At 42.0% G+C, this 14,611-nt stretch overlaps 1 protein-coding gene across 3 annotated transcripts; it reads right to left on the minus strand.

Moving 5' to 3' along the window:
• Nucleotides 1-658: 658 nt before the first annotated feature.
• Nucleotides 659-14,526, minus strand: DNAJC18 (DnaJ heat shock protein family (Hsp40) member C18). 3 transcript variants are annotated; one of them, XM_040603443.1, is made up of 8 exons: nt 14,388-14,525; nt 14,105-14,250; nt 12,729-12,914; nt 9,532-9,644; nt 8,053-8,162; nt 5,882-6,054; nt 1,625-1,705; nt 659-1,139 (listed from the first exon to the last, which is right to left on the minus strand). In XM_040603443.1, the coding sequence occupies exons 1-8, from the start codon at nt 14,423-14,425 to the stop codon at nt 991-993; spliced, it is 996 nt and encodes a 331-aa protein (XP_040459377.1). In that variant the 5' UTR covers nt 14,426-14,525; the 3' UTR covers nt 659-990. The 3 variants fall into 3 exon arrangements, with proteins under 3 accessions (XP_040459377.1, XP_040459378.1, XP_040459379.1); XM_040603444.1 differs by lacking the exon at nt 1,625-1,705 and having other exon boundaries at nt 14,388-14,526; XM_040603445.1 differs by lacking the exon at nt 659-1,139 and having other exon boundaries at nt 1,339-1,705; nt 14,388-14,524.
• Between the last annotated feature and the right edge of the window lie 85 nt (nt 14,527-14,611).

Below are 14,611 nucleotides of genomic sequence, written 5' to 3' on the forward strand. Positions count from 1 at the left end.
TTGCTGCTCAGCCTCCCACTGCTGCGACGGATGGGATAGGGACACCAAGGGGACACTTCCTGGTACCCACGGTCCCAGTTCCCTGCTGGAGGAACAGCTGCCTCGTGCTCCCTGCCAATACAACACCCCCAGCACCTGGGCAGAGCAACCGCACACGACCGCACCGTAACGCCCAGGCACAGGGAGGCTCGCAGCCCCAGCTTTAAGGCAATTTTAATTCTGGCCTTTCTCAAACTTCTGAGCGCTTTGCTCCCTCAGTTTAAGCCAAGGCCATCTGTGGCATCCTGCGCTACTCACTGCAAGTTTTAGGAAGGAGGGCCGCACCAGAGACTTGTTCAGTTTTAATAGACACGTACTTCCATGTCAGAAAGGCAAGCACTGCCTCTGCTGCAGCTACGCCAAGTCTCCGCACCAGGGAGGGAGGGAAGAAGCCTGTACCTCCAGCGCACTGCTCCTGCTCGCTGCCCTCTGTAAGAACAGTTCATTCCACATGCAGTACACACCTGCAGCACCCCACCGGAGAAACTGCCTCAGGAGGTTAACGATGCTCAACTGGAGTAACACTCTGTTCTCTGCTGTTTACGAGCGTACCCCGTCCTCAGCCTGCCTTTAAATACCTATTTTCATAAAGGAGGATCAAGAAAAAACAGGACACTACTACATGGATCTTTTTCTTTGCAATACTAATCTCTACAGTGAAACATTCATAACTGCTCAACAGAGTAAAAATATGCTACATCAAAACCGTACCAGAAAAAGCAGGACCCCTGTAACAGCTGGAGAAGAGTTTGCAGATAAAAATCAGAAGTAAACAGCCAGCTTAGAAATATACCACTGAAAATATATGAGAAAATAAATACAGTTGTCCTTTCTCTACAGTTTGGCAGACACAGGAATTGGTGCAATTCACAGACACTCTTCTTGTTCGACGTCGGTGCTGGCATCTCAGCGCGTTGTCTCACCACGAACAGAATGGGCACAGCCCTCCAGTCAGACCAGCACGGGGTGCAGTCCCTCTGACAGCAGGGAGAGCTGGGAGCTGCTCAAGTGCTCACCTGAAGCAGGTACTCGACTCTTCCGAATTAGGCATTGCCTATTACACTCCAACAGGAAACAGCTGCCTTTCTCCTTACAGACCACTGTAGAAGCAAGGACATCCGCTTGGTATCGTATGAGAAGGCTAGCACACTTAGTACCGAGAACTACGCTATTCATATGACCGAGTGAACCGCAGGTCCATATAAAATACAGAAAGCAAAGACATTTGTCTGCTCTCCTGGGAAGTATACACTGTTTGGATGGCAGACTAACTACCAATGAAGACAGGTTCCAAACTAATAGCATTTCCCAGTGAATTAATTTACGAAGTGCCACTGGTCCTTGGAACCAAACGTAGTGTACAGTATATATTACAGCAAACACCAGCTCTACAGCTTGTGTTGGCCCATCTCTGCACTATATGCAGAAGGACTCACATATTCAGACTCTTTACAATAGGCTCCTTCCCTTTTTATACAAAGGAAAATAAAAACATAAGTTAAAACAGCAATAAATAAGACTACAGAACGTGTGTGTCCTGGTCAGCCCCCTTTGTGCATTCCAATCAGACTGGAGAGCTTCTCACAGTGCTCAAGTTTCAGTGATTCTGCTTTCTGTTTTAACCGCTCATCTCTGTATAGCTTGGCCAAATTTGACAAATCAGACTCTGAAAGACGAAAAAAATATATATTAGGATGAAGCCATGAGCCTACTTCAAGTAATTGTTTCTTAGTGCTTTGTTATCCTCGTGGCATGATTATTGTTTTTTAATTCACCTCGTTTCAGTGAAACCGGACATGTTAACAACTTTCTTTAAAGAGAGGCCATCAGGTTTAGCCAGGCTAGCTACTTCAGAATTTAAGTATTTGCTATAATAACGCTCTCTACTAGCGCACTAATGCAATAACCAAAGGAAAAAATAAGAGCGATTATTACTGTCTACAAAGAAAACACAAACTACAAAAGTACAGCTTAGAAGTCACGTAAGATTTAAAATTATGTTAATGAACTACAGAATAGATAATTACTTTAAAACCCGTGTATGTAGTTAAACTAACTGTGCATAAAAAGGGGTATGTTATACTAGTAGGATACCATTTGGTCTGCTACACAGCGCCTGTCTTAGGTGATACCGCTACTTACACCTGAGTTCGATCTCATTGTGCATTGATCCTTTCTGAGGTATCACTGGGTGCAGACTGGTGGAGCGGGGTGACTGACACCTATCAGCGGCATTTAAGTGACAAGCCAGAAGAAAGGAGAGCCTCAGGACCACACTGTGGGGCTGTGTCTGCCGTCTGCAGCCTAATAAGCTAAGCAGGAACTACAAGGCATACACCCCTGCCCACTTAACTGAGAAACGATTCTTTTGGCAGATCTGTCCTGCACGGGCCCAGAGCAGGTCCCAAACAGCTGCCCAGAGCAGCCCATCCAAACATGTAACTCTAATTGTTTTTTGATATTGCACTTCTCAGAATTCAAACTCTGTCTGGCAAGAGGTTTGCCCAGAAGGCATTATAAATTCTTTTTTTTTTTTTTTTTTCCTTCTGATTGATTACAGGAAGGTGAACAGCTAGCTGAGGGACTTGTCTGAAAGGCCTCTGTGCCCTTTCATCGACAATACAATCTTGAATGTACATTGCATATTTTCCCCCTTCTCCTCAAAAGCAACATAAACGTGAAATAATCCCATTGTTTAAATTATTACACCCCCTACACTCCCCACCCCCGAGAATTTTCTTTTGCTGATTAGCTAAGGAAGTCTTAATATAGCTTTCTCCCTGAAGAATAATTTAGATCCAGGATTAGATGCACCTAAGAGAATGGCAGTAATGTGTTTCTGAAAAGGTCAAAATTTCCCCAAGCACAGGCTACCTGATGACACTCAATTTTTCAAAGAGCTTTTATGCACCTTACAAGCCTCTCATCTTACAAAATTATTCAGAGTGGAAAGAACTTCAATAGGTCCTTTCATGCCCTACATTCTATGCCCCTGTCCCATGGAAATTTAAGGCCATCTACTCTCCACCTATTTATTGAAAAGCTTTAAAAACTGACAGGCATGAACATTATATTTCAGATCAGGAATAAATTTTCAGGTTTTATAACTAAAATGGCACTCAAGTAGTGCTGGGCACACAGCCTTGACAAGCCTTCCACAAGAGCAGACTCAGGTAATTGTCTCTGCATCCAGAATCCCTGGAATTCTGCAGTGAAGAATCAGTATACACTTAGCCAACTGGGCAAAACTATTCACTGCAGATGCTTGTGCTTTGACAGCATTCATTCTGTTACTCTTGTTTCTTGTGTTTTTCAATCTTTATGAGTTGTTTATTTGAACTTTTTCTCTTTAAGGAAGTCTTAAAATACTGAATTCCAACTACATATCCTTATTCTCTGTTTTCGGTTGCCTCTGTAATTTTCTGCAACTCGAAGCTCTTTGCAGTCTTGCTTTAGAATTGTGCTATCACAGCTGAACTATCTCCTGTAAAAACCTGGTACGCACTTTTTGTACTTAGCTTTAGCAAAGATTCAGAAGACTGAAAACCACAGCACACACAACTTCTACACACTGTTCTGTCCTGAAGGGAGGCACACCTCCCGCCGCAGCAGTACGGAAGTTACTGGCTGAACAAGATACTGATACACCAGTTACTTTTGAAGTTTTCATTAAGGTAGTTGGATACCAAGTAACACTTTTTAAGTCATAAAATCAAAGGACTTTAAAAATCAAACTGTTCCTATATAACTAATCCATGACCATTTTGCTGGTACTGAAGAGAAATGTGCATTCAGTAAACAAAACACACTTACTATTAATAGATAGTCAACGGACAAAAAAAAAAGTTGACCTTATGAAGCTAAACACTTACACAAGAATGAATGGACGAAAGCTATGAAGCAACAGCTGCCTTAACAACTGTCTCAGTATGTCCAGAGAACTTTTCCCCAACACTCCGTCTTGTATTCACAGTTTATTTTTACAAACTTGGCTGTACTAAAGTTAGCACTGTCTCAGCTGTGCTCATTACCTGTTCACTGGCCTAGATGGTAATCATTCCGAATATTTTTTTTTTTAAATTACATTGGTGTCCTCAGGCTACTTGCTCATTGTGGACATTATAAATATATTTGCAGATGTGTGACTAACAGTCTGTAAGCGTAAAAAGCTCCAGAGGAGCACTGTTTTGTAGGCATTATTTGGCATTCAATCCTGGATCACCTCCCCCCCTCTGACTACCAGTCCATCTCAGACTTGCGAGCCCTGTTGCCAATTTTGAGGCTCAAGGTCTATGTGAAAGAGACAATATGGCAACTTTCAGTTGCACAAGCTCAATTCAAAGGATTTTTCTGTAAGGAATATATTCTATCCCTACAGCAAGCCTACACATGAAGCCAACATGCATGGTTATTAACATCATACCTAGAAGCTGCTACTGCCAGCCACAGATGCTCAAAGATCACAAGTCAAGCACTCCAAAAACTAAAAGACTATTTCAGATTTTTATGGTCTTATATTGCAGCTTATTCTCTAACTTCAGAGCGTACATCTGTATATTTCTCTTTAAAAGCAAGATTGGTAACTTCTATATAAAGCAAACCAAAAGAGTCTCTGGAAAACAAAACCCTTCCCCATCAAAATCCTGTAAATAGTTTGGAATCAGCAACACTACTGTTACCTTTAGCATAGAATTAAGCAAGTCTTATTTAGACAAAGTGTATGCTTCCATAATGAAGCAATTGGTAAAGAAACTGTAAACAAGTGCAAAGTCACTTCTTAGTAGGCTGCTGAGGGCTGTTTTACACAGAGCAATTCAGAAAGCCCTACTCATATGTGAAAGCAGCTTGCCTGCTACTATTAAACATTTACACAGAAACAACTTCTTCCAGTTCCCTTTATGCACAGCAGTGGTCTGTGTTTACTCATTTGAAGGTGATGAGTTCTTTAGCTGAAAAAAAATCAGCCACAACATTCCAACTTCAGCTAGTCCTTGTAATTTGATTTCTGTTATTTTGTACAGTTCTGAAAAAAGCAGGGATGGACTTGCTCTATTTTCAATTAACTAGCTTACTAGTAATTAAACAAGTAATACAATGTGGGGTTAAAATACATGCCTTTATACGTGCCACTGATTGACTTAGGACTAATGTAAGAAAAAATATTTTGAATGCTCACATTTTTGTGTTCTCCCTTTCTGCATTCAATTCTCATTTTCAAAAGACAATCCTGACTATGGTGAAAAACATGATCTCAAACTCATCTAAAGATAGAAAATGCAAATAAGCATACAGAACAAGCACAGAAGCCTGCTCTTTGAAAACTGATACCAACAACACAGCCCACTGAAAAATTACCAAAAGCCCCTGAGCAGGCTATGGGCTCCCCTTCTGATGAAGTTTTGAAGAAAAATTTAGATAATCTTCTTGTGGAACCAGCTGAAGCAAAAACGATTCTGGTCCAGCAAAGGAAATGTGGAGTAGGTGATGTCTCAAGATCTCTTCTAGCCCTAACAGTCTGCCAGAACTAGATAAATATGGTGGACTGTATGTTTAAAACATCATTACTAGGAGTTATTCAAGGATAAAAACAAGTGGAAAAAAAGCTCTCAAATGGTGAAATCTACTTTCCACTTGTCTCTCAGAATCACCTAAAATGAATTTTGACAGACCGTCAAGAATAGCAAATTCAGTGTTAAAAGCAGTTGTGAGAAATACCAGTGCAAGGTTTGAGATGGCATAAGCATCGGAAAACGAAGCTAAAAATGGCAGTGCTTTGTGAAGCATAGCCATCACACAACTACTGATGGGTTGTAGGCACACACTTGTAACAAAAATAACTTACTTTGCTGTTTCTCCTTCCAGCAGCTGGTCTGAATATAGTCTATGTAATCTTTTTCAACGGTTTTCTCTAGCTCCTGAAGTTCTGCTCCTTGATAATTCTTTTCAAAGTTTTTATCAACATAGTAAGGCACCTGCAAGTTCTCTGTTTCTCTACTAATAACATGGCCTACGGAGCTGTGAAAACATCATGGAGAAAACAATTTTTTAGCAGTTCAAATATAAAGAAAACAAGAGATGTTTCTCCACATCAGCATTTTCAAAGGACAGCATTTACAATTTCTTTAGTTACTTTCTGCAGGACTATAGCTCCCTCAACCATCCAGCAAGGAAATTACAAGTCTTACAGGATTCAGGCTGCCTGCTAAAACCCACAGAAAATATTTGGAGATATTTATGAAGAACTGACTCCAACTGACGCTGTTCTTTCCAAATACTGTGTTTGCTCTCAACAGCTCAGTCAAGACACAAACAAATTTTAGCTGTGAACAGAAGCTCCACACACTTTCTTCTGTTTGCTGGTAATTTCTGGCAAGCTAGGTCCAGAAATCCATGGGAACTGATAACAAATGCAGAGACTATAGGAAAGGCATATGGCCCTAGTATTGCTTAGGGCATGATGCAATTGGATCTGGATTCTCCCAGTTTCTGGATTCTTTAGTGGAAATAAAAATCAGCAGGGGAGATTCTAGTTACACTTTCCTTTAGCTTACTGATGATTACAAAACCCTAAGTGGGGCATGGAATATCCTAAAGAATATCCTGCAGGTAGAATTAGCCACTCTGACACAGCCACGGGATTAAACTACACTCTTATACTGAATTTCCGTATTTGAGCAAAGATATCCAGGCATTTTTTCAAATCACTGCCCAGAGAAAGGCTGGCAGCCAAAACACAAAGGTTACACTCTACTCAGTGGAATCCAGTTTATCTGTTCTATTTCCTGGACTCCTCTTAGCCTTCTCTCTCGCTATGTCTCAGAGGTGTATGGTCTCTTCATGTAAACAGTTTCTTTTGGTGTTTAGACTGTTAGTGTTTTTTAAGGATACGATTTAGAGAAACAGCATAACTGTGTACAAGGCTCAGGCCTAACTATCTCAAATCAACAGGAGAAGGGGAGGTAGTGAAGAAAAGCAGGAGAGATAAGCTGCTCTGGGGGCAGTGCGAGAGGTTTCATGTGAGACTGGCAGCAGAAATGCTCTCTGGAAAACAAAACAAAACCACAACCCAGGCAAAAAACAATCACCCTCGTGTTCTCATGCTAGGTCTACACACTGACATCTCGTGGTAAAAAATGATAAAGGGTGCTGGGCTACCACGGCAGTGGACAGGGTATGGGCCTAAACCTAAGTAGTTTTACTCCTAGAAGGGAGTAAAAGGAGTGTTTGGAGCACTCTGCTGCCTGCAGCATGTTCTCCAAACCTGCTGACTCCCACTCCTAATTCAGCGAGAGCCAGTGAAGGTGACTGACCTGAGCTCTTTCCAACCAGAGAGCTTCCCCCCTCCCAACACTGGATGCTGAGAGGAGCCAGTGGGTTCTCCTCTGCCCCACAAACTCAGATTACAGCAGGTCGGGTGGTGTTCCTTCTGCTTCCAGACCTGTGGAGTTCAGTTTGTCCTCCGAAACCCCCAGGTTCCTGCTTCTTTACAAATGTCAAAACCAGGGGATTTCAAGGCTGTAATGATTTTTTGGAGCCTGACAATTCTTCCAGTGGAATTCAGGCTCCAAAGCAGATTTGGATTTACACTGCAAACCGCAGGCTTTGTTTATTAATTGCTTTACACAGGAATCTCAGTGGAGGTCCACAGATCCCTGGGGGCTGGGCAGATCAGAGGCTGATCAGCACTGTAGCTAAGCTACTCCCCCATTTCTGCTACTGTATCACTGTGCAAAAACTTTTCATAGCAGTTGAGAAAGCTTTCTGGCTCAGTGCCTCTCTTTGCTCAACACAGAGTACAATAAAGCTCACCACAGTTAACTTCATAGATACTGCTTAGGAGAACTTATCCATAGAGACCGTTGGTATTGCCTTATTTACAAATTGATAATGCTTTCTAGAAAGAGCAGAACAGAACACTAACATGCATTTTTCAATTAACTTATTATTATTACTTCTATCTACTTCCTATCGCAAACACCGAAGACCAGAAAAACGTGTTTTTAAATGACTTACGATTTGTAGAATAGGCTGTAGGGTGGGTTTGTGGCCATCAGCTGAGTTATAACTGATACTATTATTATTATGAAAACTGGCATCAACTGAATAAATGCAGAATATGAATTCTGAAAAGAACATAGATAATTAGTCAATAAAAGATATAGATGGAAAAAGATACATCTGTTCACAGAAACTAGGCTATCTATCATTGATCAACAATGTATTAAGTGTGAACTAAAAGAAAAAAAGGAATTACTTCTGAATTTTGAGAGGGATGACATTTTAATTTTAAAATAACTTTTATTAAAAAAATCTCAGTAACCTCTTTGAAGCCATTTTTCTTCGATTAGATTTTCATGACATTTCTTCCATCTACAGCTTCCATCACCAGGCAATAGATGCCTACAGCACTGTACTTGTCAGTGACCAGCTCACAATCCAAACCGAGGGAACACACTGCAATTCCCCTTTGTGCCTATGGCTTTTCATGCATTTTCTGAAGTTTGTTAAATGCATTCTAAAAATCTCACTCTCTGTTCAAGCACTGGATAACACGGCTGAAAAGTAAAGGGTTAAGAGATATACATAGCGTAGCTTGGGACAGGATGCAGGCACTTGGTTTTTTGTTTGAATGCATTTAGTAGAACAAAAGGGTGGGGAAAATATCATAGAGAAAGCAGATCTTTACTTCTGCTCTTTGTTTTATTTCTAAACTGGCTTCTAAAGTGCCTTTTCTAATCAGGAACAAAATACAATAGGCTGCTATTTAGGCTTTGTCCTCTGCCCTGGGATAGCAACCAGGATACCTGACATAATAGTAGGTGGATTCCCTGTCCTAGCTTAGCTGTCTTAGGCTGTATTAAGTGTTTTTTTTCCGAGCCTGATTGACTATAAGGGACACACAGGGACACATTCATCTTCCTTGGAGAGTCATCTCCTTAGGTTAACAGACTGCCTCTGGAGGAAGATTTTTCCACGGCAGGTGGCATGCCTGTATGTGTGCTGGCAGCAAATGACACCTTGTGTCTCATCTGGAGGTTTCAGGTGGTAGGAATGTATCCCAGACCCATCCTGCCCCAGGCTGGAGGAAGCCTCTGCAGCACCTGGGCAGAAAGTGTGCGCTCATCTACTGCAGGATTAAATATACCAGATAGACAAGCCAGTACTTCCGTATCCATCATCAGTCCACATCTGGACTAATTGTTGTTGGATTACTAAACCACTAGAGCTCGCAAAAAGCAAGCACCAGCAAAACACTCAGCGACAGAAACTCCAGGGCCTGTAATCTGTAATCCTATCAATATAATCTATTTTTAAAGTAGTGATTAATAAAAGACAATCTAATTACTTTTGAAAGCATCCATTTTGGCTGCAGCACTTGAGGATAAACACTGAGCATTTCAGCATGGGAAGGTGTGTCCTGGCTTCAGACACGTAAGTGGACCCTCACTCTGCTGAAATATTTAAGCCCACAAAATCCCTGCTCCTGGCTACCTGTGGCCTGTTCTCTTCCTCCTCTTGTTCATGTGTCCACACTCTTTCATTTCGGTGCCTCCGTGGATAATAGTGCGCATCTCTGGCTACATTTGAGAACATATGGATATTTCCTGTTAAAAGAAACCAAGAGAGAGTCATGATTCTCATCCAGTTGCTGGCATTGGCCTGTATTACTCAGAATTTCTAGCTCATTACCTGGGCTCATACTCCATGGCCTGAATTACAGTTGTGGACCTCAGATTAAAAAGTGCAAACACACCTCAGATTTAAGTGTCACCAGAGTATGTCATTCCAAAGAAGTGTACCAGAGAAATTGTAAAGTCTGCCTGAGGTCCATTTTAATTTAAACCAAACTGCAGAAACATGCTATAATTTTTACTCTTGTATCTCATATTTTAATGTTGGTTTTGTCACATGAACTTGCAAGCCCATAGCTTGTGTTACATCCCCAGGCTCCAAGCAGGAAAATTAATTTGGTTCACCAGACTCAGGCCACAAATTATGGCTTTCCATAATTACCAAGCATGGTCTTCCACGGTCATTTCTACTTCCTCTTCCTTCAAGCTGTTAACAGTTTCACTTAATGATTTTATAAGAAGGAAAGAGATTTAAAAAATAGCCTTTTGAGTAAAAAAGGAGTACAATTCAGGACTTCCTTTCTTACACACTGAATGTAGTTGATCTATTTTTTAAAATTCTAAAATGAGGAAAGAATTGCATATGCTGTTTCAATTTGAAGTCTGAACTCTGATTTTATCATCATATTTTAATAATAGGTATGCTCTCCTCTTGAAATTCAGAATGTCTTTTTACTAGAGAATTGAAATTTATGGCCTTATAATGACAACAGAAATGCAAATCTATTTTTAAGCCCTGGGAAAGATGTTGCATTATTTTATACCCTGAATTTCCCAAAGAATTCCAAAAGAAACTTGGGGGGAAATGACCTTTGCTATTGTGTAAAATATGTTTCATTGCTTGTTCAAAGATTTTTCTGAGGGTCTAGGTATGTTTGCAGTCAGAGCTTCAACAGAGCGCCAAACCAGGCTGCCTTGAGGAAAGGAAGTTTCTCTCTTGAAAATGAAAGTTTGTTTTTATTGTTCAACACTGCTCAGACTATATTTTATCAAGCTGTGAAAAAACAGACGAAGTGTGGGAAGAGAAGAATGGCTTTTGCAGGGCACCTAGAAAAGTCTTCCCAAATCTTAGGTTTCTCAAAGAATTTCTGCCAGCAGTTTCTTTCCTTCCATGTGCATTTATTTTTTTATGAGAAGAAAGTTCAATTTGTGGCCTCTACCCCTCATAACTGCAACACCATGCCATGTGGAGCATCTCCTTCTAGACTTACAACATTTAACATTTTTAACTTACAGTATTTTTCCACTGAATATCCATAGAGGAAAAATGCACAGTAAAAACAAAGCCACAAACCTGCCCACAAAAGCTGTACTAATGAGTTTACCCTAACACCAGCATTCCTTATTCAGACTTCCAGAAAGCCTGGTGATAGCAAGGTGTCACAAAACAAAAACCAGCACAACACTGCAGCTTAGCACAAACTCCAGCTCACACACCTGAGTCCTACTTCACATTATGACAGTTTAAAAAGTGTTCTCTTCATAGCGACTATCTGGACACCCTCGTACTAGCAATTCTCTTGCTAAGTAGAAACTGTGTGGACTTCGCCTATTTGGAAAACTACTTAACTGATCTTCCATGATTTAAAATTGACTTTTAGATTAGGAAAACGTACCTAAATTTAGACTTAAACATTTTTTTTGTGAGGAAACTATTGTTTACTACCAGCATCTATTACTATGAAATCATCTTGGTCTTCTTACTCTTTGCCACTTTGATAAAAATTCCCATTTATTTCTTCATGTCACTATCTGTTAAATCTGCCATGCCCTGTACCTCCTACATTTCTTGTCCTCAACTCCAAGCGTCCCTGTCACATGCAGCTACAAAGCAGTCAAGTTCCATGAGGGCAATGTTTCAGTGGTGGCCAAGGTACAAGGCACACACAGGTGCAATTTCCTGCAAAATCAGAAAGAGAAAACTTGCAAACTCAGTGTGGAATTATGCTCACTTTGCACATCTACCAATCAAATGTTGAAAAAAATTTGAGGTGCCCTTACTGCAAGATGCTACCACACATACTAAGGTTATGAGGAGCTTGTAAGTAATTACCTGCACCTATGGCTTTACGCTGTAGTAATTGGTGTTGCTTTATACCATGCCTTGGAGGTCAAAAAGTTTGCAAGAGTGCTAAAGCCATTTGTTAGAAGACCGCTGAGCTCATCATACCTTTCAGATTAACTTTTAATCCAAACCTGTATTCCACTGATATTGCAGTATCTATTTTTACTCCAATCACAAAAGCCGAGGCCAGACTGAGACATGCATGGACCTACTACAGGTACAGATCTAATGTTCCGTTACTGGATATTCCATATCCAGTAACAGCCAGCCTCTCCTGGTGGGCATGACTTTCTAAGCTCAGAAGTTTTAATTTCTTTACAGTATGCAAGCCGCTGCAAGCCAAATGAACACCTGATTTCCTAGTTATAAGAGCACTGAGACCACAGTGCCAGGAGCTGCTGCCATGCTGTACTGGAAGGCAGGAAGGCGTTTCAAGTACACCACCATCAGAAAAGGTGCCTCTGATTCCTTCCGATTCACACCGTATTTTACCTCCCGCGCCATTGCTGGCTTCAGACAACAGAGGAAATAAAAGCAACAACAAAAAGAAGGGTGGTCAGCTGTAGCTGGTATTAAAATGTTGCCTACCCAAGAACCAAACAGCCTAAGCCCCTGCCAGACTAAAATGCTCTTACCCCTAACTAGTACTGTCAGAATTTTTCAAGGGCTGGGAGGATTCGAACTTGCCTGAGCAGCAACAACCATTATTGCACTAGTAATCCCCTTTTCTTGGGCAATTCCTGGATGGCAAGGCCAGTCTTTGACAACATTTTTTGGGGAATGGAGTTGCTAAAATCTGAAGTTTAAACAGTGCATTAAGGGAGCTTTTCCAGGCATAAAAAGCTAGAAACCAGAGAAGAGTAAATCCAAAAGGGGTTTTGTTCTTTTCAGATGTATAATCCACTCCCTGAGCTGTGCAAGAAAAGCCGAACTTGCTTTACGGTCTAGTGTCAGTTCATTGCAATTCAAAAGCACTGCAGACAGATACTGACCTGTAGGGAAATGCCCACCAAAAAACACATTGAATATTTCTTCTGGTGTAATGTCTGCTTCAAATTCTGTGTAGTAATTATAGTGCCTGGCCTGGCCAGTGCTGACATAGTCTTGGTCACTTCCAAATTCATCGTATCGTAATCGTTTTTCAGGATTGCTCAGAACTGCAAAAGCATTGCCTATTGCTGGAGAGTGAATTAAAAGAAGTGTTACACAGGTATATCACGTGGTATTTCCACATCTCAGACTTTTACAAGCAGAGTAGCAAAAAAGCCCAAACAGCCACATGAAATTTGTGCTTGACCAACGGCTAAATTACTTTTGAATGAACTACCTTTGTAAAAAAAGTGTTACAATACTGGCATTCCCTGTGATGGAGCCTATTTCTTGCTATCACTTATACCAGGAGAAAAACAAAAGTGTTAGAAGTACATGGAGAGAGTTGACATATTTGTAAACCTGAGGTGAAAGAGTCCATTTCAGTCAAGAGACTGAGAATGTAATGTTTTACCAGATCAAACTAAGCACTGATATAGAAGCACACCTCCACATACCAGTTAATACAGTTAATACAAAGTTAATAACTGCAGAGATTAATTAAAATGCAGAACCATATTCTATGTTTTGCTGTCAGCAGAGATGCCTGTGAAGCTGTACAGCATATCTATTTCACCCCTTACGTCAAACCACCCAAAAGTATGTTTGGTTCATCTTCTTCCTTGATCTTTGACAGCACGTGTCTGTAAACAAGCTCAAACAGAAACAGAAGATTAACACAAAAAAATAAATAAAAGCCTTCCAAAACCTCCTTATTTTAATAGATTGTGAATTAGCATCTTACTTTCCTCACGCTGCCTTGCAGTGCTATTGCAGACAGCTGCAACACTGCATGGAAAAGGCAAAAGATGTAAGAGTTCAGATGATAACGTTAGAGGACAGAGATAGAGGTTTAGATTGCAACATTACTGAAAAGTCCAGACACAGAACGCTGGCCTCAAATATGCTTGCGTATCTGTAAATATATATATAAATTTATGACACTGAGGAGTTATTGGTTACACAACAGCACATTCTCCTACACGGCCAGTATTATTTCCAAGCACTGTTCTGAACCCTTAGCAGTATCTAGGAATGAGATCTGGGATATGCTCCCCTTTGCTTCTGAGGGAAGTCTGTATTTTGAAAATGAAAAGGCAAATCTTACCAAGCAACTGCAGGATTTTGTGGAGATGCACACAGCTGTCCACAAAAACGACAAGCTATGCAGACCTGCATGATACCTTTATAGAAGGCACAAAATTGTACATCTGAGACAGTCTGTTCTCGTTTTCACCCTGCTTTCTGACTCTGGAGACCGGGCCAGCCCCCACCTCACCTTTAAAAGCCTCGGTTGCTCCGGGAGCGCGGTTCTTGTCGGGGTGGAATTTCAGGGCCAGTTTGCGGTAGGCTTTCTTCAGGTCCTCCTCGCTGGCGTCCCTCTCCACCCCCAGAATTTCATAGTAGTTCCGGCAGCGCTTTATTCTGGAAGCACACACCGGGTTACCTTCCCCGGCCTACCCCCGCCGGCCCCCACCACAGACCCGCCGCCCCTCCCCGAACCCACCCCCGCCGCTCCCTCAGACGCTCCCCGGCCCGCCGGACCCCCACGCCGCGCTCACCGCCGCACACCGTCCAGCTGCTCCGCCGTGTAGGTCATGACGGCCGCGGCGGGCCCCGGGGCAGCCCGCCGGCCCCTCACACCCCGCCGCCCCGGCCCGCCCGCGCCGCCATGTTGTGCGCGGAGGCGGCGGCCGCGCGGGGGCCCCTGGGCGCTGGAGCCCCGCCCCTCGCGGCGGGCGGACTGCAGTACCCAGCAGGCACCGCGCGGGGCGGGGCTTCAGCG

This window comes from Falco naumanni, chromosome 8 (genome assembly GCF_017639655.2).
Source record: "Falco naumanni isolate bFalNau1 chromosome 8, bFalNau1.pat, whole genome shotgun sequence".
Taxonomy (NCBI): domain Eukaryota; kingdom Metazoa; phylum Chordata; class Aves; order Falconiformes; family Falconidae; genus Falco; species Falco naumanni.

Excerpts from the sequence above, each read along its gene's own strand:
- DNAJC18 (XM_040603443.1), bottom strand. The coding sequence starts at position 14,425 with ATGACCTACACGGCGGAGCAGCTGGACGGTGTGCGGCG. Across the intron at positions 12,915-14,104 it reads AGCAACCGAGGCTTTTAAAG|CAATAGGCAATGCTTTTGCA; the intron begins GTGAGGTGGGGG and ends TTCACTCTCCAG. Across the intron at positions 9,645-12,728 it reads TGGTGGGCATTTCCCTACAG|GAAATATCCATATGTTCTCA; the intron begins GTCAGTATCTGT and ends TTCTTTTAACAG.